We start from the raw sequence: 25,854 nt of genomic DNA on the forward strand, positions 1-25,854 counted from the left end.
GGCTTCCTTTGCTATTTTAAATTTGTAAGATACTGTTTAATAATAAATCCAAAACTATCCCACAGGACAGAAGATGAAAAATACAGTTCCTAAATGTCTGGGAATTGTTCAACACATGAAATTACCTTCTCAGGCTTTCCTTAGGTGGATAGAACAATTAATGTGAAAAATAATGTGATGTGCAAGTGACTACATATGTTTCAGACTATTCAATACCAAATCTGAATTCAAGCATCTAAAACATTTAGTGGTCTTCTAATATGTGTTGTTTCCTATGATGTCAAAAGAAAAGCATGGTCTGTTAAAACTTTCTTTTTGAAGTGTGCTGATAGTAAAGTAAGAGACTTTGATTTTGCACATCTGTATGATTTGAAATTCATGTGTATAAGCTGAGGAGATGCTGTTGCTTCTCTCTAGTGTCTGACTGTAGTGGTTCTGCTGAGATAATTCAGAGAATTCTCAACTAATGTTTTGAGAGCATGGTTTGAATTGACTGCAGTTGGCTGTGACCTAGAAGAACATTTTTGCAAATTCAGCAAAGGATCTGAAAGGATTGAATGATAATAGGTTGTCATATTATGAGCAGCACTAGTCATTAAGCAAATACCTGCATTAAAATTGAAAAAGCATGACTTTATTAGGTGGAATTTACAATTTATCTTATTCGTATGAAGTGTGAGTACATTCTTGTCAAAATGGTTTTGCGATGAGTGAACTTCTATATTTCTGGTTTTAACTTTGCATTAATGTCTTGTAAAGCAAAATTCAGGTGTAAATTCTCCCATTTTATAACTGCGTGGTGAAATATAATTGTCAGCCATGAGTCTTCTTCTTACTCAGTGGTATCTCAAAGGGAGTTCCAGTGACTTGACAGTTACATATTGGTGAAGCTTTACAGGGTTTTTATTTTTTAAACCGAGTGCTGAAGTAAAGGGACTGTTTAGTGTATTTTATTAGCTTTTCTTTTAAGGTGAATATCTTGCTGTGCTTTATTGTCTGGTCCTGCCATGGCTTCTGCTGAGCTGAAATCAGCATGGCAGTCAGAATTCTTGTTGCAGCAGAGACTGTACACACAAATTACATGAAGTGACAACTTCATGACAACAGCTTTTAAAATGGAGTGTGTACTGAGGAAAATCCTGTTCCTGTCCCCAAATAATCAAGTAGCTGAAGTAGGAGAAATTACAGTCCTTCTGAAAGTAGTTGAAAAAGTTGAAAAAAGAAAGTTTGATGTTGCTGTGGAATAGACACTTGACAGACATGCCAGCTGCATCTGCCTGTTTCAGACAGCAGTAACGCATTTTCTTCTTGCTGTATGACAAATATATCCTACTTTGTATGCCAGTGGAATAAGAGCAAGAGGTCTTCACTGCTTCTTCATCCCAACATCTTGAAGGATTTATAATCACCACACATTCCTTCTTGGCAAGAGATGAGAAGGCAGCATTTAAAGATGAGCTCAGTGTTACTCCAAATGCTTCACTCAGGAAGCTAAAAATCATGAGTGTTGATAAAACTATTAGTAATTACCTCCTTTTCAGGCCTATAGTGCTTTGAAGGATTGCCTTGAAGTTGCCCTCCCTCCCAGGAGCAGTGACTGGACATCAAAAACCTGTGAGAGGGTTTTTGGTGTCCTGTTATCTGAGTCCCTTACATGAAATTACGAGTTGGTTGTAACAGAAGAATCTCATACCAAGAACTTCAGATAGTCTTGTCTATCCTGAGCTTCATGGTGAAGACCAGAGAAAATTGCTACACACCTTGGGTCCCTTGTGAAACCCAAAGGCATGCATGGGCATTGTGTTCAAATTAGGCTACACATTATAGCTGTACGTTTAAAATTGCATTTGTGTTTTAATACTCCGAGCTTGCCTGAATAGCAGTCTGAGCTTCACTGGTATAAATTTCTGTTCCTCATAAAGATCTTAAAGCTGCACAGTGCCTTGCTGAGTAATGCTTTTCCTCTGACCTATTGATTTTTGGTAGTAGTCCTCTGAAAGGGCTGTGGCATTCTTCTGCATCCTATCTTGCAAGTCAGTGGGAGGGTTGTTGTTGAGGAAAACAAAATGTTAATCAAATGCAAACCATTGAGTTGATTTTTTTTTTTTTATTGCTGACATCTTTAAAACAGAGAAGAGAGATGAAGTGGTGTATTATGACACTTATGAAAGTATGGAAGCCATGCTTGAAAAAGAGGATATGGCAACATCTGTACACTTGCAAAAAGAGGAGCTGCAAAAGTTACAACAAAAAATCCGCCAGCTGGAAGCAAGGCGTGGACGTATTTCAGCCAAGAAAGCCTACCTCAGAAATAAAAAGGTACTGTTTAATTGCCTTTTTTTTTGACATAATCAGCAAATTCAATAAAACTTCAAAAGGTTTCCTTGCAGATACAAATTTTCCAGAATTCTTGTGGATTACGTTCATTGTTTGCTAAAAGTTGTTTTACAGAATACAAAATAAAATAGCATTATATTGATACATTTAAGATTCTGTTTACCTTTCTTGTAGCTGTAAAGGAACCTTCAATTACTTTGAAGGTAACAAATAAACTTATTTCTATTAAATAATCAGAATACTTTCATGCAGGTAGTCCATGCTAGATTGAATGTTTTTATGGACAGTGGAAGTATTGGCATAGTTTTGTATATGTTTGCCAAAAAGAACTTTCAAGTGTGTTTCTCACTAGTGAGTTCTATTTTCATTCTCTTACCATCCTTTTAAACTTATGTCATGTGTTGTTGATACTCTGTGTTTGGCAGATCTATATGAAGTACAGTCTGTATTCTTAATTTGTAATTCTGGGTGTGCTATTTAGGTCAAAGTATTGGGAGACCATTGTTAGAAAATGGTCTCCCAAATGGTCTCCCAAAATAATTGTTAGAAAATCAGTTCCACCCCATACTATGTGCTGTAAAACTATGCAGAAATGTCAGTTGGTGTCATTCTGGATTAGAGTGATTGGTCGGTTTGGTTGTGTGTTTGCAGTCATGCCCGTTATGTGAAAATGACCTCTTCATAAAAGAGTTCTAGCAGATTGACAGTAAACCTTCAGGTTTTGCCTTCCCTTGTTAACGAATATATCTATTTCTGTATTGTCATGGTTTGACACTGGCACAATGCCAGTGCCCCCATGAAAATACCTTCTCCCTGGTGTCTGCTGTGAGATGGGACCAGGAATCGAGCAAAGCAGGCTCCAGCTTAGGAATAGAAGGAAAAAAAACTTTATTAACCTACAATATATAAAAGAAACACAAAACTCAGGATGAAAACCTTCCAAACATTCCTCCTCCCCCCATCTAAGTTCCCAATGCATCACAGTAAAACAAAACCTTGGACTCTCAATTCAGTTGCCACCCCCCAAATCACCAACACTTAGTCCATCACCACCCTTCAGATAATCAATTCTCAGTTCATCAAGAGGAGAGGGATCCTTCTTGTACCATGGGCTTCCCCTGGAAACACAGTTGAAACCTCTTGTGTTCCCATGTCACTCGTGGCACCACCTGGAGAACATCTGCCATCATGACCTCTTCCTTCCATGTCCAGTGCTCTCACCAGTGCACATGGACCAGAGCTGCTTCTGGGGTTTGCCTTTTAGGGGTGCTTTGTCCCGTTCCAAAAAGAGCACAGTATCTCACTTCGGGACACCTGTCCCCCCCAAATTTCACCCCCTGGGGCCAAGGGATCTCAACACTGAACTCTCTTGGCTCTGAGCCATTGCCTCCCCTGGGATGCAGTCTCTGTGTCACAGGAAACATGGTTCTGTCCATGGCTATACAAGAAAAGTCCAGCCAAAGGCCACTCCATCATCTCTTGCCACCTAGAATTCTTCTCAACTTCTCTCGGACATCTTTAATTTGCACGGACTTTTCATCACACTTGCCCATTTCCTGCTATTCATCCCTATCTCTCTTCTCATTCAACTGCAGGTGGATCAGCATTAGTAAGGTTTCCATCGTGCAAGAAAAGGGTTAAAAATCTCAGGCTCTGCCTGTCCAGAACTCCCACACTGCACGGCATGCCGCACCCCCCCTTCTCCTTCTTGCTGGCCCTGCTATCAAATTTCAAGGTGGCACAGGCACAGACACCGGCTCTCTCTCTCCTGGGTGATGGGGGGGTGGCTGCCCGATGCCTCTTGGTGCTCCTCCATCCATCCTCAGGGCCCAGGCTCACCTCACCTGGCCACATGGCTTCCCCTGCCCCTCCCAGCCGCAGCCCAGCAGGAGGAGGTCTGAACTCTTCACTCACCAGAACCCAAGAGAGGTTTTCTGGGAGTGCTCTGCTTTTAACCCCTGTGTTCTCAGAGGCGTGTCCATGTCCTCAGTGGCCACACCAGCTTCCAATATTCAAATCTGAGCACCTATTGGTTTGACCACAGCATCCCAAAAAACTCGCTTCCTCTCAAACCACGACATGTATCTAAATCTGAAGCATAACAGAGCAAATGAAAAGCTGTTGATATATTTTATGTATTTTATTTTTTGTATTTTGTCAACCACTGCCTGGTTTCTAGTTAACCCAATATGGAGAAGACTGTAAATGAAGTATTACAGAAGAGAGGTCTCTTGTTAGCTGATTATGTGAAGTAGCTTGCTTTGTCATTGTGTTTGTTTTATGTAAGTTTGTAAAGACAAAAGGTACCTTGTTAGTATTTTAAGAGAATTTACCTGTCGTGTTATGCTAATTTACACAGGCTATAGTATATGATATTTTCTCCTGGATATGAGAAGACATTGCTGGCACCTTACAAAGTAGACAAACCTGTTTAAAAGTGATAGCCTGTTTGCTGTTCTTTGCTTAACTTATTGGAGTTCACAGGTCAAGAAGAAACCCTGAAGCAGGAGTAGAGATTTTTTTAGCATGCCCATATATCTGTATAATGAACTAGTCACCTTCAGTGGCTCATTTGTTTCAGTGTTGTGCTATGATAGAATACCTTTTTAAGCTGAGGGAGTTGATTTTGGCTGTAGCAGGAGTATCAGCATGCCTGGTTGTGCAGTGTGACAAGATGCAGAGCTGTGTGTGGTAGTGTTGCTTTTCTGCATCTGGATGCAGGAGTGGTACACTTACATCTTGTCAACATTGTGCTGGGATAGCTGTGGCTATACTGCTTTCAGGACCTGCAGTAATGTCTCCTTGTGGAACTTGGGCATCACATTGCTCTCAGAACTAGTTCCAGCTTTCATACTTATGTCGTTGCCCAGCATAGCATTCTCAGCAGTTGAGTGCTGCAGAGAGATACTTAGCCTCTAAGAAAAATCACAGAGCAGAACAATGTGTGTTTAAACTTACAGGAGAAAATAAATTATCTTTATTTGAGCAAAAAGAAAGGGCAGAATCTGTTGTATGACATTGTGTAGCACTTGTTGGGCAGAAAAGAATATGGCCATTTTTTAGCTTCTTGTCTTACTGCTGGATAACACAGAGTCCTACTAAGCTTTCTGGCAATTATCTGAGAATCAAAGCTCATAGATTTATCTCATTTCTTTAAGCAATCTTTGCATTTTCGATGGCCTTTCTAGTGATACTGTAAAACATTCATGAATGTTACTTAAGGTGCCTGATGTGAGTACTTGTATTTGTGGGGAAAAAAAGTATTCTTGCTCTGAAGTGTTTGGAGGTTAAGTATGCAGAACTGAGATACAAATGGGACACAAAAGCACACTGTAGATGGTGAGAATGAGGGCAGTGATGACTGAATGCCATGTGAAGAAAAGTGACTTTTTGAGGGTGAATATAGAAAGTACATACTGTGTGGTAAATCTCTGTGTCTGTCTCAATTAAGAAACATTTATTGTTGAACTGAGATGAAAGTGTACTTAATGCTTTTCAGATTGTGTTCCTGACTTCGCGTGTTTCAGCACAGTGTCTTAAAACAGGCTTTTAAACTGGTATTCTGTTTTTCATTGGGTTGGTGAGATTTTGGTGACGGATTGGTGGGGTTTTTCCTTCTCTTTTGTTGTGGCTTTTTTTTTTTTTTAAGCTTGTCAGTTCTGTAGATGAAAACAAAAAGTAAGCTATGGATTAAGTGGTGTACAGGACAGTCTTGCGATATGTTTAGAAATTACAGTCTTTTCTCATTACCAAGATTTTGGCAACCAAAAATGCCCTTAGGAGAATGTCTCCTTTCTAGCAGCAGATATCAGGATTAAGGAAACAATAGGAAATTTTTCTCTGTCATCAGTTTTATTTTTTGGAAGAAGGTAATTTCATCATCCAGGTATTTGAAAATTTTTCTATTGAGGAGATAACACAGTGAAAGGAAATAAATTACTCTTTGTAGAGTAAGATGATTTGTAATTTAAATATTAGCTTCAGTGACTGTAGTCTCTATTTTGTTTTTCAGATATTCCTTCCCTAATTTTGCAGATGATATATTAGTTTTTTTAGTGCTGTTGTCAAATAGTTGTACCAAGCTTTTATTTAGAAACTTTTGTTAAAGGCTTATTACAAACATAATTCAGTCATGACTCTTGAATAACTGAACTGGCATTTTAAAAATTCATGATTGTACAGAATTCGATGTTTTTCCACTGTACTACCATGAGTATAAACTCTTCACTCTCTTTTTTTTTAATACAAATCTCTTTGCATTTGTTAAACAATCATTTCCTGATGTTCCTTTGTGTTGATGACAGTGATTTATTAAAAAATAAATTTTTAATAGCAGTTTAATCTTTTTTTTTCCTTACTTCTAGAGAGCTAGCTGTAGATTTTTCATGCAGGAAATTGCTATTGTTATGCCAGTCTACCCCCTGCTGGCTACACATTAGCATTAATTAGATTATCATATGGAGCAAGCAGCTGATTTATTAGGGAGCTAGATTTATAGCAAGGAGTCAAGGTGAAAAAAAATGGTATAGAAGGTATCTCGAAAACTCTGAAAAACCAAGTTGTGATGAAATCAATTACTTTGCACCCGGAAAGAGTATTCCTTATCACAAACAGAGTGGGAGAAGCAACTGGTTGGTGAAGCTGTTTGGGGCGTGTTTATAATGTGTGCTTTTATCTAGGAAACTTCCTCAAATGCTTTTGTGTTCATTTAATAGGACGTCTTTAGAAAGACACATTTTAAAGCACAGCCTGTGCCAGAATAGGCGTTACGAAGATGCAGTGACAGGTGGGATAGGCTTATTGGTATTCTGTTATTAACTTCTATTACGGCAACAGCAGCATAAGACTGTAACTACACTGAATGCTTATAGTAAAATATGGTTTCTACATATGAAAAGCTAGCCCTTTAATTGGGATGTTAAAGCTGACTAACTGGAACTAGTTAGATATAATACTAATGCAGATCTCTTTTACATATATTCCATGTTACTAGTCTTACACATTGTAGTTCATGCAGTGACAAAGGTTGAAATGGTTCCTCAGCTCTCCCTTTTTGTCTCTTTAATAGAAGTACTACTTGATACTGTGAAATCAGTCAGTTGATTAAAGAAAGAATGGGTATTACTTCTTGTTGCTTTCCCAGTTCCATACAGTTGATTAACATATTTCTTGAGGTGTTGCTCTCACTCGACATATTTTCACAAGGAGGTGGTAAAATGATCCCTGAAGGTATTTGAGAAGAGTCTGGATTTGGTGCTGGATGATGGATTTGTGGTAACAATGGCAGTGCTGGGTGGACAGTTGGACTGAATGATCTTAAAGGTCTTTTCCAAACTTGATGATTCTATGATGTGTCTGCTTCCCAGTGCTTAGAAGTAAGGACTACCTTGCATGTGCAATAGGCCTGCTTATACACCCAATTATTATGTTTGGTTTTGTTGTTTTGGTGTTTTTTTGCCAGAGTTAATTGGTATATATTGAACTTGTCATCTGCTGTAATCATCCAGTTGGTTTTCTTACAGCTGCCGTTTGGGTGTTTTTAATTTCATCCTTTATTTGTGGTCACTTAATCTTGTCTACAAGTAGAACCCTCCATTTGTCCCTCAGAAATTGCAACCTTTCCTTTTTTTCTTAGACCATTTCTGTAATTAGTTAAAATGATTCAGATTTCTAATCCTGTCCTGCAACACGTTTTCAGCCCCTCCTAATAGTTTTTATTATTTCATGTCAAAGAGATCTAATTACATTGAAGTAGGTTGTTTATTAAAAACAAACTCAGCCCTAAATACGTTTTGGTCATGTTTGTCCTCTTTACGTACTTAAAATATCTTTCATTATTGCATTTAATCAGAAATGTTTAAGTACTGATGCTAAAGTGAATACATTACATAAAATTGTGCCCCCTGAGTATCCGAGACATGTCAAAAAACCCAAACCATGCTTAATTTACATTTTCTCATTATTTTATAATATTTAAAACCTAAATGAAGAATAAACTGTAAACTAGTTAGGAGTATTATAGAAAGTTGTTCAGATTTTCTGTTAGTATTATGTAGCTTGCTGTGTCTTTGAAACACAGAGATGAAGTATTTTGTACTTTTTCAGCTACAAATTAAATTGATTGACTGTTACAGGATTAACTCTTTTCACCAGATGGAAAAAACCTCCTGAAAGAAATACAAAACCCAGCAATGTTTAGCTATATATATGTGTGGACCTGTTAGAGCAAGTCCAGAGTAGATCCACAAAGATGATCAGAGGGTTGGAGCGCCTCTCCTGTAATGACAGGCTGGGGTTGTTCAGCCTGGAGAAGATAAGGCTCTGGGGAGACCTCAGTACAGCCTTTCAGAACATAGAGGGAGCTTATAAAAAAGAGGGAGAGTGCCTTTTCACATAGACAGATATTTTATATGGACAAGAGGGAACAGTTTTAAACAAGGAGAGATTTGAATAGCTGTTAGAAATTTCTTTACTCTGGGGGTGGTGAGCTACTGACACAGGTTGCCCCAAGAAGTTGTGGATGCCCCATCCCTGGAAATGTTCAAGGCCAGGTTGGATGGGGGCCTGAGTAGCCTGGTTTAGTGGAAGTTCCCTGTCTGTGACAGGGAGGTTGGCACTAGATGAGCTTCAACATGTCTTTCCACCTAAGCCATTCTGTGATATACCTCTGATGAAGGTGGGCCAGTATTTGCACAGAAATCTTTGCTTTAGTCAGTTACCTATATACGACAGCAATATTGATGGGTTTGCTATCCTATCCAGGAGCACTGGTTCCTTTTTTCATGTGATCAAAGCATGTCCATAGACAATTTGCAGAACAGCTTTTTCTGCATTTTTAAGCATCCAAAATAGTGAGGTTTCTTTAATCCTTTCCCTCCTTATTTTTGTGCTTCATCAGCTCCCTCAAGCAATGCTTTTAATGGCAAAGCTCTTTTCTGAACCTACCCAGAAAGTCATACTAAATGATACTTGAGAATCCCATCAGCTCCATGCTCTATCTGGAGTCACGCTCCAAACTGCTAACATTGCACCTTCTTGCACAACTGTGAGATTTGTTTATGACTGCACGTCTGACTTTGTTGTAGTTCTGCGTGGTGCTTGTACCGGGCCTAATTCCATTGCTCATACTATCCAGTTTCCTGGCCCTCGGTATCGTCCAATGAAGTTGTCTGTCTACTTGAAGTTTGGCTGTTATCCTCTTTGTCAGATATTGTAACATGGCCTAGTTTTTTGCTTGTTTGTTTTTAATGTATTCTTATTTGCAGACAGTGCAACAAATTCTTGTTTTATACCAGATGTTAGAGATGTGAACTTAGTGGAATAAATGAACACGCTGAATTGTAACAACTTGATTCTAGCCTGTGCTTGCAGAGAGTACATGGAAAAGATGAACTGACATCTGTAAATGGGAAACTGTCTATTTGCATAAACAGAAATATGTGGTACATTCAAGAGTTAGTTATTTTCCATGGGTGCAAATACATGGGGTTAAAAAAGGGCTTTATGAAGTGTTGACAGACTGGTGATTTTTGCTACTCTTATATTGGTCCTGTAGAACAGACTTTCCAAGCAACTGTCACTTGGATCTACTCTTGATAGTTAAAAATAATAGATTTGGGGTGGTCTTCTGGGGCTTGTTTTTTTTTTTTTAGTTACAGTTCATTGTAAGTTAAATGAGCCTGTATGAAATCGGCTCTGCAGGGTCTATTTTTCTACCTGCCATTTGCTAAATATGACATAATGTAAATCTGTATTTAAATTGCATGGTTTATAGGTTGTGGTTTGTGTCCCTGCAGGAGATCTGTATTGCAAAGCATAATGAGAAGATCCAGCAGCGTCACCAGAGCGAGAAGGACTACAAAATCCACCATACTGTTCAGCTGGTATGTTTGAGCTTTCTGCTGTCGAGCTTAGCCTGTCGTTAATAGCTTGCATTCCTCATTATACATTAATTAGGGGAGCATTCAGAGTGATAGCTCTTTCAAAAGATGCTGTGTATCCCTGGCCTTTGCACCATGGATTTCTGTGTCATATTATGCTGGCAAGGGGGAGGATATAGTGTTAGGAAGACATGGGAACCAAGCAAGTAGAACAGTTCTTTATGCTAGATTGACATTCTGAGTGTTTTGTTATGTTTATCATCATGTGCACATAAATGATTCTGAGCATCTCTGAATACTGTGTTCGCTATGCTGATAGGAGTAAGGAAATCACACATATTTATTCTTGAATCTTAATAAGCTTGGTTACTACTTTTCTTCCTTCTACTAAAGCAATTACTGGAATTATGTTGTATAAACTTCTAGTTCCAAGTAGTTCCAGATGGATGCTCCATTATTTTTTTCATAGTCTTGTTGCGGAGAATAGACCAGCTGGACTCTTATGCTGTACCTAATAGGCTTATCTTAAAGAATATTCAAATTTTGGACTAGGTCTTGGGAGCTGATATAGTATCAATATTTGATAAAGATCACTGACAAAGATGCATTGAAATCCAAGTCACTTTAATTCAGGCTTCAATTAGATTAGTGAAAGTGATTCTATTTCATCCTTATACATTTTTAACATTGATATTTTTGTCCAGGAAGTCAGCTGCATAATTTATTTTGTGGAAAGGCTACTTGTCAAAGGCAGTATGTATTGGAATATTCTTTCAGGAATTGAAAAAAAATTTTTTTTTTCATCAGTTCTTACAGAAAGGCAGAGGAAATTACTGTGTGGACTGTAGGCCATTTATCAGTCTTACAAATAAGACTTGACAAAGCCAAAGGACTTCATTGCCTCTCAAGTACTGCAGAGCTTTATATTATGGTATTGCCCGCTTGAATGATATAAAGAACCTTACCTAATTTTTTATGTTTGTGTGGGGTTTTTCCTAGTAAAAATGTGACTGAAAAATTCTAGCATTATGATAAAATAGGTTTTAAATTACTGGATTTCATTAAGAATTTTGAAAAGAGGGAGTCCAAATTTGAAACCAAATAATAATTGCAATTTTACTATTTTCCTTAAAAGTGAAACAAAACCAAATACACAAGTCGTCCAAAACAAGAAAACAAACTCCTTGATTTTTAGATGCCTTCAGGAAAAGTTTGATCTGAATGCATATATAACATTTAGGTACAGTGATAGAACTACTTTTCTTCCTTTCTTTATGTTTCTGTTCTAACTTCTTTGGCCATTGTTCTTATTTTCTTTTACCACATGCTTTTCCTTCTCTTCACCTCTTTCTGTTGTCTGTCCTTACTATTTTTCAGACATGTTCTCATCTTTCTCTCCCTAATGCATCTATACTTCCTTCTTTCCAAATCACAGGAGTTGGCTTTTTGTGAAGGACACCAGGCCACTAGCTGACTTATGAAAATGGCAGGCAGACACTGCTTTTGTGGTGACTGAATGAGAGTAAAAGGTTCACAAAAGTGATCAGAACTTTTGATTATGAAGATACGCTTTCAAAAGTAATATTAAATGCTGTGAGTCATCTTAAGAATTAAAGCTGCTGTTTTTGCTCAGGGTTTTTGCTTTATGGTCATCTGTTACATCACTTTTCCTGATAGCTTCTGAGCTTGCATGCAGTGAATTTCACCTTCTGGTAATTAGCTTCCATTTCCAGTAAATTTGACTGAGGAGTGAATGTTTGTTTCAAAGGTGTAGTAACTCATGCTGAAATTCTGTAAAAAAGAATTATTAGTTAAAGGAGATGTACCCAAAGGTATGTTTTCCATGAGGTAAAATCTCTGCACAAGTAAAAACAACTGTACCAGGTGTGAGGAAGTGCTTCAGACCTTTACTTGAGTGCAATTACATAAAATCAAGCTAGATTAAGTAACAAAAGCTGGAGTAAATACAAACTTATATTTACTGTTGTAAATGTAAGGATAAAAACATTTACTTAAATTGCTCGCTGTTGGGTTCAAAACTTTGTGATGCTGAGTTTGGTGAATTCTTGTACTTTGAGAATACTAATACAGCTTGTTTAAATGGGCAGCCTTGCGATTTGGACAGTAATTTTATTTTTGGAATGAGGGGAAACTGATATTGCTTTGCTCTCTGGCTAATTTATATAATTTTAATTCAGTAGGACCTCTCTAAGTATAGCATTTTGTCACTTGTTATTTCTCATGTCTCAAAGTAACAAGTCTGCCAAGTGTTCCTGTTTGAGATTGAAACATTTTTTTTTGTTTTGCATTTCTTTGACAAAACAAACCAGGAAATGTATACTATTTTTTAAGGGAAAGTCAGAGGCCAAATTTTGAGGTTATGTTCATTTGAGAAGTATCTTTTAAAGTAACTCTTCACATTAAGAAGAAGAGGTTTTTCTCTAGTGAAGCCAAATAAAGCACTGGATGTAATATTTACATGTCTTCCATATATTTTCTCAGAAACGAGATCAATTGCAAGATGAAGAGGAAAGAAAGAGCTCCTGGGTTAGTCAGGAACGACAGAAGACCCTGGACAGACTTCGTACATTTAAGCAGGTAACAGAAGAACAGTTTTTCTTTTCTGGCTGTTTTCTTTCCCAAAGAACTTCTCACTCATTCCAGTAATGGCATTCACTTTCTTATTAGTGATTCTCTTTCACTGTATAATTAACTAGTCTTTGGAAAAGTCACAACAAAATATGGCATTGGTGGTAACAGATTCCTCCAGCTGTTGCATTCCCCGTGCCATAATAAGGTTCTATTTACTCTTACACCTATACCTTGTGACAAGATACTTGGCAAATATTCCTGAGAAGTATAATCTAAACAGTACTTCCCACAAAGAGCGTTGTCATCTGACATGGCCCTCTGCTGCTGATTGCTAGAATACCTGTCCCTTCTTATTACAATGGAAGCATCAGAAAGTGCATAGAAGGTGGAATGAAGGGGAAGGAATAAGGAAAGGGCTGAAAGTGAAAGAAAACAGACTGTATTAATTGGTGAAGACTTTTTGTTGTATACATTAAAAAAATAAAGGTATGAGAAGTTTCTTTGCTGGGAAGTTGTCTTCTTCAGTGGTATTTCAGAAGTATATTCATGTCCTTATTGTTTGCAAGGCTCTTGAATTCTGTAACTTCTGTAAAATGAAGCCAATTTCCTTATTTTAACCAGCAACTGTTCATGAGCTAACTTTTTTTATTAACATACTAAGGCTTTAGGCTATTGCTCTAGGCCTTCCACAGTTGTGCAAAAAATATTACACCTGTCTTTTGGAAGCAGCTTAATTTTTTGCTTTAAAAAGGCTATGGATGAAACTAATATGAAAAGACTGATAATGAGGCAGCAAATATAAGAAGTAAATTAAGGCTAAAAATCTTTGATGTTCTCAAGATATACCTTTTAAAACAGTTTGATTCACATATAAGGCCAGTGTATTAAGTCAGGACTGGTCTGCACTTGCAGAGGGAGCCATTGGCCAAGTTTAGAAGAGGAAAGCAAGAGGGAATTTTGAATTTTAGTTTCCAGTAAAAAAACAGTTTTGAATGTGTAATCTGATTCTTAGTAAAATCGTAATTCTAAACTATGTATTTCACTGATTAGACTAATCAAATCGTGGCTTAAATAAGAATAAAAACTATAAATAATTTTTTGCATAAAGCTGGGGATATATTTGCTTTGTTTTTACATACAGAGCAAAATGAATATTGTTAGTCAGAAATGACAGGTATGTAAAATCTAAAATTGTCGATTGCAAGTGCTTACGTAATTGTCAATACCTTATTCACTTTAGCGGTACCCTGGGCAAGTAATACTTAAATCAACCAGACTGCGGCTGGCTCATGCTAGAAGAAAAGCCAGCTCAGTGCCCTGTGTCGAGCAGCCTCAATCTTTGCCAGCAACCATACAAATCCAAGAGAAGAGTGAGGAGGTGGAATTGGAAAAAGCAGTTCAGCCTTTGCAGGTGCAGGAATCCACAAGCCTAAAACAACTTCAAGATGTCTCCTTGCCTCCTAATGGTGTTACCTCTGAACTGCCCCGTGATAGCACTTCTCCACTCACCAATGACCAGCTTCAGCCAGAGACTGCTAGTGGAGTACAGGTTCCACCCCCTTTGCCTCCTCCACCTCCACCTCCACCTTTGCCCTCCAAGGAAGATGCCACCAAATCCTTAGAAAAAAGTGACAGCTTTGTTAAACGTCAGAGTGTGGAGAAGGGAGTCCAGCACTCTTCTGGTGTCCCACCAGCACATCTGTTTGATAGCAGTCAGCTAGTCAGTGCCAAGAAGAAACTTAAGAAGACTGGTGATCTAGAGGGTTTACAGAGGAGAAGAGGTAATGTTTTAATTTCTGCATATTTAATTTGAAATTTGTTGTTATTAATTTAAACATTGCAGTGCACATCAGTTCATTTTTTGAATTATTCTGTAGGAAAATGTATGCTGTGATTAATTTATTATCAATGGGAAAGTTATTAAATCCTTTTTAGCTGAGAGATGCTGGCAACTGTAACACTAGGGCTTTTACGACAGCATGGCATACTTGTTCAGTGGGAAAACACTTGTGAAATTGAGTCTACATTATCCCGTCTTAGACTAGATAGAAAATGGACTTAAATGCTGTTGAAAAGAATATTTATGTATCTACATACTGGTAACCCTGGAAATATTCTATGTTTCACCTGAAGATGCAGTGTTCTATTTAATAACAGAATAACAATAATTTTTATGTGGTCCTATTGTTTATTTTACTGACTCGCGTTTTATCTTGCAATTTTTTATAAAGCACCTCTTGTGTGTGCAGTTTTATATGCATCATAATATGACAAATATAAATTCAAATCAGTTATCCCTCTCAAGAATATTGTTCATGTCTGCAGCAGCACTCTACTCTACACTGACATGTTCCAAGTTTCTAAGTGGCTTCAGAAATTTGTCTCTGTATGACAGATAGGGACATTACATTCCGTCCTTCCTCCTTCAAATGTGCAATACTGTATTCTTTTATATTTCTCTTTTCATTGTGTCTTTTCTATCTAGGCCTTTAGTAGGACGGACAAAGCTTATTCCTAAATGCAAAACAGGTTTTAAAAAGCATATTGTACAATATACAAAAAAGAACCTGGAGATACATATGTATTGATAGAGAGGTGCCGCACAAATTACGTGCTAGTGTTTGCAAAGTGTTTAAACTTTATTATACTTTATTATAATGCATTCTCTGAGGTGAAGATCTTTCCCGCCCATGGCTCTTACAAGAGCAAAAGCCTGATTTTTATTTTTGCAGAAGACTAGTTTCCAAATTAGGGATAAAGGAAGGATTTGCCATAAAGAACTGTCTCTGACTTCTTTGTTTTCATTAATTATAAAGGAAGACAATTTTTATAACTGTGCTGGGACTAGATGCCAACAAATACTTGAACCCAGAGAAGTGACAAAATGCATGCTCTTGCTATTGACTATATTGCTGCTTCCCTTGCTAGCTTGTGGAAATAGTCATGCAATAGGTGAAATTAGCCTAAAAATGCAAGTGATAAGAATGGATCCCACAGTCCAGTACGTAAGACGTACTCATTACCTGAGTTCTAAAGTAAAAAAAGGTGATGCAGTAAACACTTTCACTATGTTGAAATCCTTGCAGTTTATTTGACTTTCCTGACTGCAAACAGAAAAGCCACATTGTTCAGAAAGTTTTTCTTTCTGATAGGAAGTTAAGTGGTTACAAAAATTACAACTGTCTGTATAAACCAGCTTTACTGTGGTAATAAGGAAGATTATTTAGAAGCTAAAACAGTATTGGAGCTACCATTATACTTGTCGTATGGGACTATCATATTAATAGTATGCAGGCACTTTTTGGTCTTGAGGAAATAAAAATTAAAACTGATAAAATTTTGTGAAAATAATACTGAAGGTCTTTTGATTTGCTGCAGTGAGTTCCCCGATGGATGAAGTGCTGGCTTCCTTGAAACGTGGCAGCTTTCATTTAAGAAAAGTTGAGCAGAGAAGTCTCCCTCCTTTTCCTGATGAAGATGATAGCAATAACATCTTGGCACAGATCAGGAAAGGGGTGAAACTGAAGAAAGTACAGAAAGATGTTTTGAGAGAATCCTTTACAATTCTGCCTGATACTGACCCTCTGACAAGGAGCATCCATGAAGCATTGCGAAGGATTAAGGAAGCATCACCTGAGTCAGAGGATGAAGAGGAGAGTTTGCCTTGCACAGACTGGGAAAACTAACCTGTAATTAAGCTACGTTTAAAGATAATATTTCTACAACAGTTTCTTATAACAGTAGCAGTTAAGCCTCAGGTTGTGCATTCTGGGAGACTTAGTAGGAATGTGACTAAACTGTCTGACATCCAGTGTGATAGAAATGCACATATGAATTGAGTATCACTGACTTTTCAAAGAATTTAAGGTTTATAATAAGGAAAACGTCTTTTTAGACAGTATGTTAGCCTTTTACTGTTCCAGTACTTCTGTTGAATATTGACAGATGACTGCATAAAAAAACTCTATTTTATTTAGTCAATTTGAAGGGACAGTTCCCAGTTTACCTAAAAAGTTTAAAAAGCAGCACAATCACTCTGGGACACACCTTATACTTACTTTCTGATTATTTCTAGCCTTGTAAAAATTGGATATGTCTTATTTCAGACTGAGTAACTTCTAAGTGAAGGAGAGTTAGGTTTGAATGCTGAACACATTGAAATCTCATGGGTTACCCTGAGTGGCTGACTTCTTATGGCCTGGTTTCAGTCTCTAAAATCTGACTTAATTGAATTTCCAGGCTGTAAACAGTAAATATACAATTTATACCTCTGCTGGTCATATGAATTCCATGAACTTGCATTAATACTAAGCTACAGTGCCTGAAAGTACAGATATCAGACTTCAGCAGATGAAATTAATGATTTCAGAACAAACCAAAAATTGGCAGGAGATCAATTTCCAAAATAATTGCTGCGTCAGTAGCATAAAGATATTTGTGACCACAGCAGCAGCATAGGGCACTTCTCTGTGGTGGCTCTCTCATGTTACACTTGCATGAATGAACTTAAGTATCAGTGAAGGTTCCCACTAAACCTAAAATCTGAGAAACCAGAGGCATGACAATCTGAAAAGAAATTGAAAATCTGTTTAGAAAGGCTATTTAAACAGAATGGAAGACAAATATTTGTAATCCTTGCAACACAGTTAGCAGTAGAAAAAATATTATCTTTTTGAATGTTCACAATCCAGCATTTCTACCCTGGTTAGTTGTTAACATAGCTGGAGAGTGACTGTTGGTAAAGTGCTACAGCCGTTTAAAAACTGATTCTGCTTGGCACATCATCTGCTGAATGTTCTTGTGATTATGAAGTACTGTCTCAATCTGTTGCATTGGTGGGCTATTTTCAAATTATAATATTTTAATTTTTTGAAAAGGTAAATAAATGCTGCGTTCAATTCCTCACAAACTAGCCATTGGCCACCCTAATGATTTCACACTGTTTAATTATGGCTTGCTCGTTCTATTCCATACCAAATGTACTGCTAGTTTTGGAGTTGAAACTCCAGGTGTGGAGATGTGCTTAACTTTTGCTGAAACTCCAAGTAAAAATTATTTTTCTTTCATGTAACTTCTTTCTGTCCTTGTATATTGAAAACTCCCACTACCACAGCTCTTCAGAAATCAAGTGACAGCTATAAGAAAAGACATGTCTTGGAACTAACTTGGCTTTCTTAGTACAATTGCAATTAGACTGCAATCTCATTTCCGAGATAACAGATCAAATTTAAACTTTGTGATTTGACTTTGATTTTAGTAAATCTGTTTGACTGTTTGGGATTTTTTTGCATTTTTTTGGCAAAATACAAAGGAATTTTCCAAGACTGACTTAATTTTTTTTAAATTAAATTGGTTGACCTCCTAAGCATTTTACATTGGAAGTACGTCTTAGAAATATTCTGTGGTCATTGCCACACAATGTAAATACATGTTTTTCTCTGCTATTTGCAGCCCCATAAAAGGAGTTCAGAATGCAGCCTGAAAATCACTGCCAGGTGGTCCCTGGTTGTTGCCTCCTTTTTACCTGTCTACATCCTGCTGAAGTCCTGTGAAATCATTTAGACCTAAAAGCAGTATTCAGTGTCAGTTCAGTGTCAGCAGTATGTGCTCCTTGTTCTTTACATATCTAAGACTTGCTTTCTCTTACCAATGTTGTATTTTATTACAAAAACAACCCTGTTAGGATTGTTTTTAGGTGAGATTATTTAACACATAATAGTTTAGATTGAAAAATGGTTGTAAAGAATAGCTCAGAAAATTTGGGGATATTCACTTCATCAAAAAATAGCTCAGAAACAGCAGAGATTGAGACAAAGCCCTTGAAAAACTCAACTGAAAAAATGCTTTCCATATAGATGAGCATACTTGCTTGAAGATACAGACTGGTTTCCTAGCATTCATCATACAAGAGTAAAGTAATGAAAGTCTGCTGTAGAAATAGCAGGCTAGTATTTTTTACTGTAAGGTTACCCACTTAATGTCATGCTTTAAGATTGATCGACTGGTTTTTAACTTGTGCTACACATGCCAAAACAGTAGCATAGAGATTTTAGGTTGAAAACATGTGTACAAGAAGTGTGTTGGCACATATTTTTTATGAATTAAGCTTAATTATAAATATGTCTGTATAGGCTAAGTGTAATGTACATATTTGCCTTACAAAAGAAAGGCTAAATCTGATACAGTGATGTATATTTATTAAGTACTAGAAAGTTCCTTGATACATGTGAAAGAGGGAGTGTTAGTAGTGCTCACTGAAGTGGTTTCATTAATTGAAGTTTGAAGACAAAACTAACAGTAACTAATTCTTGCAGGAGACCTAGTAATTTCTTGTATTTCCTGTTCTGTGAGTTAACTTCTACATAAAGTTATGTCTAACCTTTTAAAGAGCAGTTCTTTCCAGACAGACACTGAAACATGTAAAAAGATACTGAGGCATTCTGTATGTTGAAGTAGCTGAGCAAGCAGTATAAATATGTAGTAGCTTCTGTATGAAAAATCTGAGAGATTACTGGTAATCAAATGTATCCTGAGAATATCTGCACATGAGTACATAATAGTGCACCATAGTACACTAAGAGTACTGTAAGTAATGCAGAACCTGAGTTCCTCTCAGTGATGGACGAAAGTAACAGATAACAAGGGAGCTTTTGTTCTCTCATCCAGTATTTTGGGCCTCTTCAAAATCTAATCTGTGTTAACTGCCAGTAATACCAGAAGGCAAAAAAAAAAGTCCTGGTCATATGTGTGTTCTGGCTTCAGAGTCACTGTGTCATTATCCTGGGAGCAAAGAGAACCTTTGCTCAGTATATTGCACTGCTCACGATATTGCATGTTAGAATTGCCTAATATGTTGAGAATATCTGAGAATATTTGTACAGCAGTTTAGTTTTCAGATGTTTCTTTTTTCTTTCTTTCCAAACAGGTGCTTGACAGCCACCAACGTGCGAAAAGAAACCCCAGTTGAAGATTTACTTTTCTTCTGCATTTCTGAGAATTCAGAGCCAGCAGTTATGACCATCAATTCCACAGAAGGCTTTCTTTGGCAAAGAAATAGTCTTTCTTTGGCAAATAACTCAGTACTTGGAAAAAAATGGCCTGAAATGTTAATTTCAGGTCACTTTTTTCTTTATTTGTTCAAACAAATTCTGGTTGGGGCACAAAGCTAAGTTGTTAAGACATGCATTTTATACTATCAAGAATGCCCAATTCTTAAGCACTTTTTATATTTGCGTTAGTAATGTATGGCCAGTTAAGTGAGGGGGCCATTTTGAGCTGGGAGACTACTTGCTGTTAGAGTAACTTGGGGGTTCTAAACCAGCTGTAAAACGGCCCCTTCACTGCACTGAATATCTCATGTGCTTGAAAATTCAACAAAATGGCTCCCTGCAGAGAAGCTTGCTGTGTAGCAGTCTGATATTCCAGAAAGAGAATTCCTAGTTGCACTACAGTAGCTGAAATTCAGTAACATGCAACTAAGACTTTTTTTCTTCTTAGCTTGAAGAAGCATATATCAGTATGAAAAGCAACAAGTGACCACAGCACAATGAGAATTAAGAGTTGAGTTCAGTACATATTCAAGAATGTTTGTTTCCATCATGATATATTTAGTAAGACATACTGCAGCACCTTTTTAGAAGGTCATGTTTAGTCTGACATCTTTTTAAAGTAGACATTTTCATGCTTTTTAAAAATATTTAGCTATGCTGAACCAAGTTAGTTATACTTTTATCATTTGTTATAAGAAGCAATATTTTGTAATTTCATACTTAAAAATATTTTTCTCTTTTGGTTTAAAATGGCTTTTGATTAGTCTAAGCAGCCTTCTTTAAAAAAAGATCAAAGCACTTAAGCATTCTGATAATTGAGTTGTGAAAATCATGCTATTCTTGCTGGTTTTCATTATTCCCTTTAGTGGCTGCAAAAATGTTTGTATTTCATACCCAAAAGCCTACTGGCTGAAAAAAGTTTCTTTTGATTCTGACTGTTTTATTTTTAAAGGAGAGTTACAACTTCCTCTGCAGTGAATACTTAGGAGTAGTCCTAAACCTCATGACTAATGGCTGCAGGCAGCTACTCTTACGATACCACAGTACCAAGAGGTATGTCAATACAGAGATACAAGTAGCCTTGTACCACCTAAAAACCTCATGTGGTATTAAAAATCAGCCCATTACACTTCTAGGAAAGCTGAATTTCCACTAGCATTTTGTTTTTACTAGTGTAACATACACTGTGTTTGAGAAATACACAGTCCCTGTCTTTTGTGTTGTGTGGTCCATTCACTGTTCCTCTTTTGACAGATAAACTACTTTATGGGGATCTGGGTTCTTTTAAGTGGAGTTACTCATTGCTGCTGTCGTGTAATGGAACACGTACTGTGTTAACATTTATAACAGGGGATTTCACGTCTTGCCGTTTACTTACAGAGAGAGGAGCAGGAGACCTTACCTTAGCAATAGGCTGTGTAATCTAAAGGAACCTCAGCTCTGGGACCCTTCAGTCTATTGAAGATGTTTTGCTGTGGCTATCCAAAAATTAAAGCTCTGTCAAACATCTTGGGAGGATTTTCTTAACCATGTTGCCTTACTTATAAAGTTAGTGAACATTGATTTTCAAAGCACCTGCGAGCAGCGTTACTGTAGAATTGTATAGATTTTGCTGTGTTAGTTGCTAGGTCTCTATTTTTCAGTTGTGTGAAACACCTGATACTGGCTTTCCACAGGCCTAAAACTTCATGATGCTTTTTTCTTAAACTTATTCTCTGAATTCTGTGCTACGTGATATGGTTGCGAGCTGTCTGATGCTGTGTCCGTGCAGCAATAGCAGCACTTTCAAGGTTCATCATAATCATTCGACACTGCCTATACCATCAGCTGTTTAGTTCTACATTTGTTTGTACTTTCAGTCACACCACACATTAAAACCAAGGTAATCAAATAAATTTTTGGCTGTAGCACAAAACAGAACTTTGATGTGAAATGGTAATGCACATTATACATTTCGTCTGAAACTTAGTGCTAAATTAAACAAGGAACTTTTATGTTCATTTTTCCTATTTTCCAGCCTGCGGTTTTATTCCTTAGAGTATGCATACAGAACACTAGCAAAATTTCAAGCCGAGGAAAAATAGTGTAATTTTAAAGTGTTTGTGCAGTGGTTCCCTTGCACAACACGTTTGTCTGCAGTTTACCACTGTGTTGTTATCTAAATAGCTCCATGCTGTACTCTACTACAGTTTTCAGATATGTTTGCCATGTGATCTGTCATCTTTGCCTTGAAAAATGTGTGCATGACTGATGAAAATTACTCTTCTTAATCTGTTTCATATTTAGCTGAAATCTTAGATTTCTGTAGTAGCTTAGTCTCAATAGAAATGGAGTTCTCATATGAGCATGTATTTTATGGCACACAAAAACTAGTTGTTACGCTGAGCATAGCAGTATGTATCAGTTCAAAACTGCCATCTTCTATGTGGAAAATGAATTAATTTTTTTCCCTCATCCTACTCAAAAAAAAAAATCCTGAATTTAAATCTCCATGAGTCATTAGATGTCACAATTTCACGTAATTTTCACTTTAATATAAAAATTGTGCATATGTAGTGTACACAGGCTAATGCATAAAAGGTACCATCCTCTGCCATATGAAATTTTCCAGTGGGATGGCTACTGGAGAAGAAGGGGAAAGTTTAGTGTATTTATAAGTAACTTAGGGAAATCATGACAGTCCTGCGTTGAGGTCAGTTCCTCCACAGCTGAGAAATGCTGTAATAATTGTGAGAAATCTTGGCAAGCATCACTAAGGAAAAACACGTAAACATGCGCAAGGAAAAAGAGCCTCCATAAAAAGACCTGCCTATTGATATTTTTCATTTTATTGTTGTGGCTGCATTGTTCTGTTGCTAGTTATTTATCTTAAGTAGTTTGTCAGCTTTTCGGCTTTTTTCTATTTTTAGAAACTTATTTCTTTTTTGAAATTAAAAGTTTTACTATGCTATAACATCCAGTGAAGTAAAGATTTGGGATGCATAATGTCTATTGTACAAATGCTTATGTAAGGACTGAAAAACCTTTTATAAATGGGAACAAGAAACTAAATACTCGGTTTCTGCTAAAATAACCAAAATGTAAGGTAAACAGCAATAGTCTTGTTCAGAAATTGAATTTATATCAACAAGAATTTCATGTTCTCATTCATGGAGGTTTCCAGATCCTTTACAAATGATCAATAGTCTTACTCACTTTACTGTATTTTCATGTTAGTTATCTGTGTAGGGTAGATGAAGGCTTTTTTTTTTATTCTTTTCAAACATCACTTCTAAGTTTTGCCTGGTTTTGTTTGTTTTTTCTTTTTTTTTAATCTGACAGTCTGCATTCTATACCAGACACTTGTAAAATAAATTAGTATGATTATATATTGTGTACTTTTGTGACTGAATTGGGGATAGAACTCAACATACTTCACTACGTTATTTGTAAAGAATCATTTTGAGTATAAGCACTATATTCTGTACTGTTTAATAATAAAGTAATGATAGATGCATTATTGAAGATGCAACTTATTGAGAAGAGGAGGCAGAAACATTATTGGTTAATGTTATCCTTATTCCATTTGTTGCACTGAATTTCAGGAGTGTAATTTGTAAATCAAGTTTGCTCATGCGTGTAATCAGATTTTATTTTCATTGTAATGCTTATGTAATTAAATTACCTGGATGTATTTCTGGTAATGATTTCATAAGCATGGACAATATGTTGTTGATGTTTCGCACTACAGAATTAATGTTAAGAACAAGCAAAGCTTCTTGCAAAGAAAAGGAGTAACAGAAGCACCTTACTGGGAGAGCATGTTGCATGATTTCAGTCCTCTTGGAGCTGACAGACAATAGGTCATCCTAAACTTGACTGCAAATTGCTCTTTGGTGTAATAAGCACATCAACATTCTGCTATCAATGCTATCAACACAATGGCTATTTTTAACCTATAAATATACTGTAATTTAAGTTTTCCTACAAAGTGAATTTATATTTAATTGCTGCCTAATACATAAATACTTAGAATTTTTAGGAGGGTCGAGGGAGGGCGGGCATGCCAATATATTTGTGGGAGGGGCTGTTGCATATATGGGTCTTTGTACTTCCCTTTCAGTTTAACTGTTAATCCAAAACTCACAGCTCTGGCTTTGGTGAATCTGCAACCTGACATTTATGTATTTTTATTGTGATTCAGGTCTTCTATATTCTGTTGCTCAGAGCTTCAGAATTTGACAGAAAAGGTCATCTTTCCATTCTCAAATGTGAATGCTCTGTACCTCTAATATGGAAAATGACCAAGCAATTAATTTTATTCTGCTGAGTTTTTAATATTAATTTGTAGAGCATTATCTAATGCTCATTAACCAGTAGTGTGTCCATTGAAAACAAGTAGAAAGGATGATACGCACCGTTCTGGTGTGTATAGTCCAAACTCTGCAGAGACTTTATTCCAGAGACTGTCGCCTATCCAGGAATTTGTTTGCCATAAACTGGCTTGATTTTCAGAGTATAAACATAGTTTTGACTTCTGAATTGGTTAATAGGTGTTGGCATTGGGGATATTCACTTAACATCTTCCAGCGTGTTGTTGCTGTTGCTATATGTTTTGAATTTCATTTTACGTGTATAGAAATGCATCATCATGAAAGGAAAGCTAAAAAAATACAGATGGCTGCAAGTTGTCTTACATTAATGAAGCCAGTGAAGCTTAATGAAACTAACTCCTTTGTTAAGCCTGTAGAATAAATAAGAAATAATGAAAACAAATTTTCCATTTACTAGCTTTGTGCAATATTATCATTAGACTAAGACACTACTAGCACATTGTGCTTGGCTTTAAGAAAGTTCTTTAATTCCATTATATTCAAAAGGACATATTAAATGCATATTTTATTGTAAAAACTCTGCAAATTTACTATGCCTGAAAATGCTCAAAGTTACTAAGTATTAAGCACAAGTATGTTTAAAAAAAAGTTTAATAACTAAACAAAGATTTCTAGCAATACCTAGAAACTAAAAGAAGTTTTAATCGTCTGCTTCTTGGTCTTTTTTCTTTAGTGCAGCTTTTCTGCAGTGCAAGTTTATTGCTGTGTATTTCATGGGATTTTATTATCATGATTCAGAAATTTAAACCTGTACACAAAGTACTGCATTCACCTTATTGTACATGCAATGTAACATCATACTCACAGTTTTGGTGCTTTAAAATTATTCCTCTTTTCTTTATTAAAGGATATTTATTTGATCACTGTCTTGGTTTTAACTTTGATTATATACTAGCATTTAAAAATACTTTTGGTACAGTTTGGTTCCCACAAAAAACAATTTCAGATCTAATTCATTTCAGTTCCCATTGGTATTCTTACAATTCCTCAAATTCTCTGTCATGGTTTAATGGTAGGTGGTTGCTTCTAAGCTATGTTGCAGCATGGAATATTTGTAGCTAGGTAACATCTTTGTAAATGAATCCACATGAACAATATAAGTATTACAGAAGAACCTTGCTCCTGAATGATGCTGGGTAGTTGTGCGTAATTACAAAGCACACCCACTTTCCATCTCTTGATCAAAAGACAGAAACACTCTATCAAAAAGGGTGAAAGTTTAAATACTGAAATGTTAAGAGCTTGGCACCCTTATTTACACCTACCATGTCCCTCACTAGAGTTCCTAGGTGTTTGTGAGTAAGTTCTTCCTTTTATTGCTCTAGCCATTTTGTGTTATTATTTATGTAGACCTGTGTCTTGCAAAAAAAGGTATCTTTATATTGTATCTCTTTTCCCTTTTGCTTCTGTGTTTTTGGTGCAGTGCAGTAGGTTCTATTTCTAGCTGGTTCCTTAATATGAGGAAACGAAAAACCAGTGTATTTCTGAAACAGGAACTTTTTAGTGCCATTACAATCCTGAGAAAACAAGAAAAAGGATATTTCAAAGAGTAACATGAAACCAACTTTGTATTTGCAGTGCAAATCTACATTGCAACATGTCTTGTACAAAATCAAAGCTGTC

The 25,854-nt window shown here is 36.6% G+C and overlaps 1 protein-coding gene across 1 annotated transcript in view; it reads left to right on the plus strand.

Annotated features, from left to right (window-relative positions):
• JMY (junction mediating and regulatory protein, p53 cofactor) overlaps window positions 1–25,091 on the plus strand; it is a 65,392-nt gene extending 40,301 nt beyond the window's left edge. The window contains exons 6-11 of the mRNA XM_054652855.2: window positions 2,132–2,319; window positions 10,134–10,220; window positions 12,720–12,815; window positions 14,050–14,590; window positions 16,188–16,498; window positions 19,735–25,091. Coding sequence (XP_054508830.2) covers window positions 2,132–2,319; window positions 10,134–10,220; window positions 12,720–12,815; window positions 14,050–14,590; window positions 16,188–16,495 — 1,220 coding nt within the window. The 3' untranslated portion in view covers window positions 16,496–16,498; window positions 19,735–25,091. The remainder of the gene's footprint in view (window positions 1–2,131; window positions 2,320–10,133; window positions 10,221–12,719; window positions 12,816–14,049; window positions 14,591–16,187; window positions 16,499–19,734) is intronic.
• The last annotated feature ends 763 nt before the right edge of the window (window positions 25,092–25,854 follow it).

The sequence above is a fragment of the Agelaius phoeniceus genome, chromosome Z (genome assembly GCF_051311805.1).
Source record: "Agelaius phoeniceus isolate bAgePho1 chromosome Z, bAgePho1.hap1, whole genome shotgun sequence".
NCBI classification, from domain to species: domain Eukaryota; kingdom Metazoa; phylum Chordata; class Aves; order Passeriformes; family Icteridae; genus Agelaius; species Agelaius phoeniceus.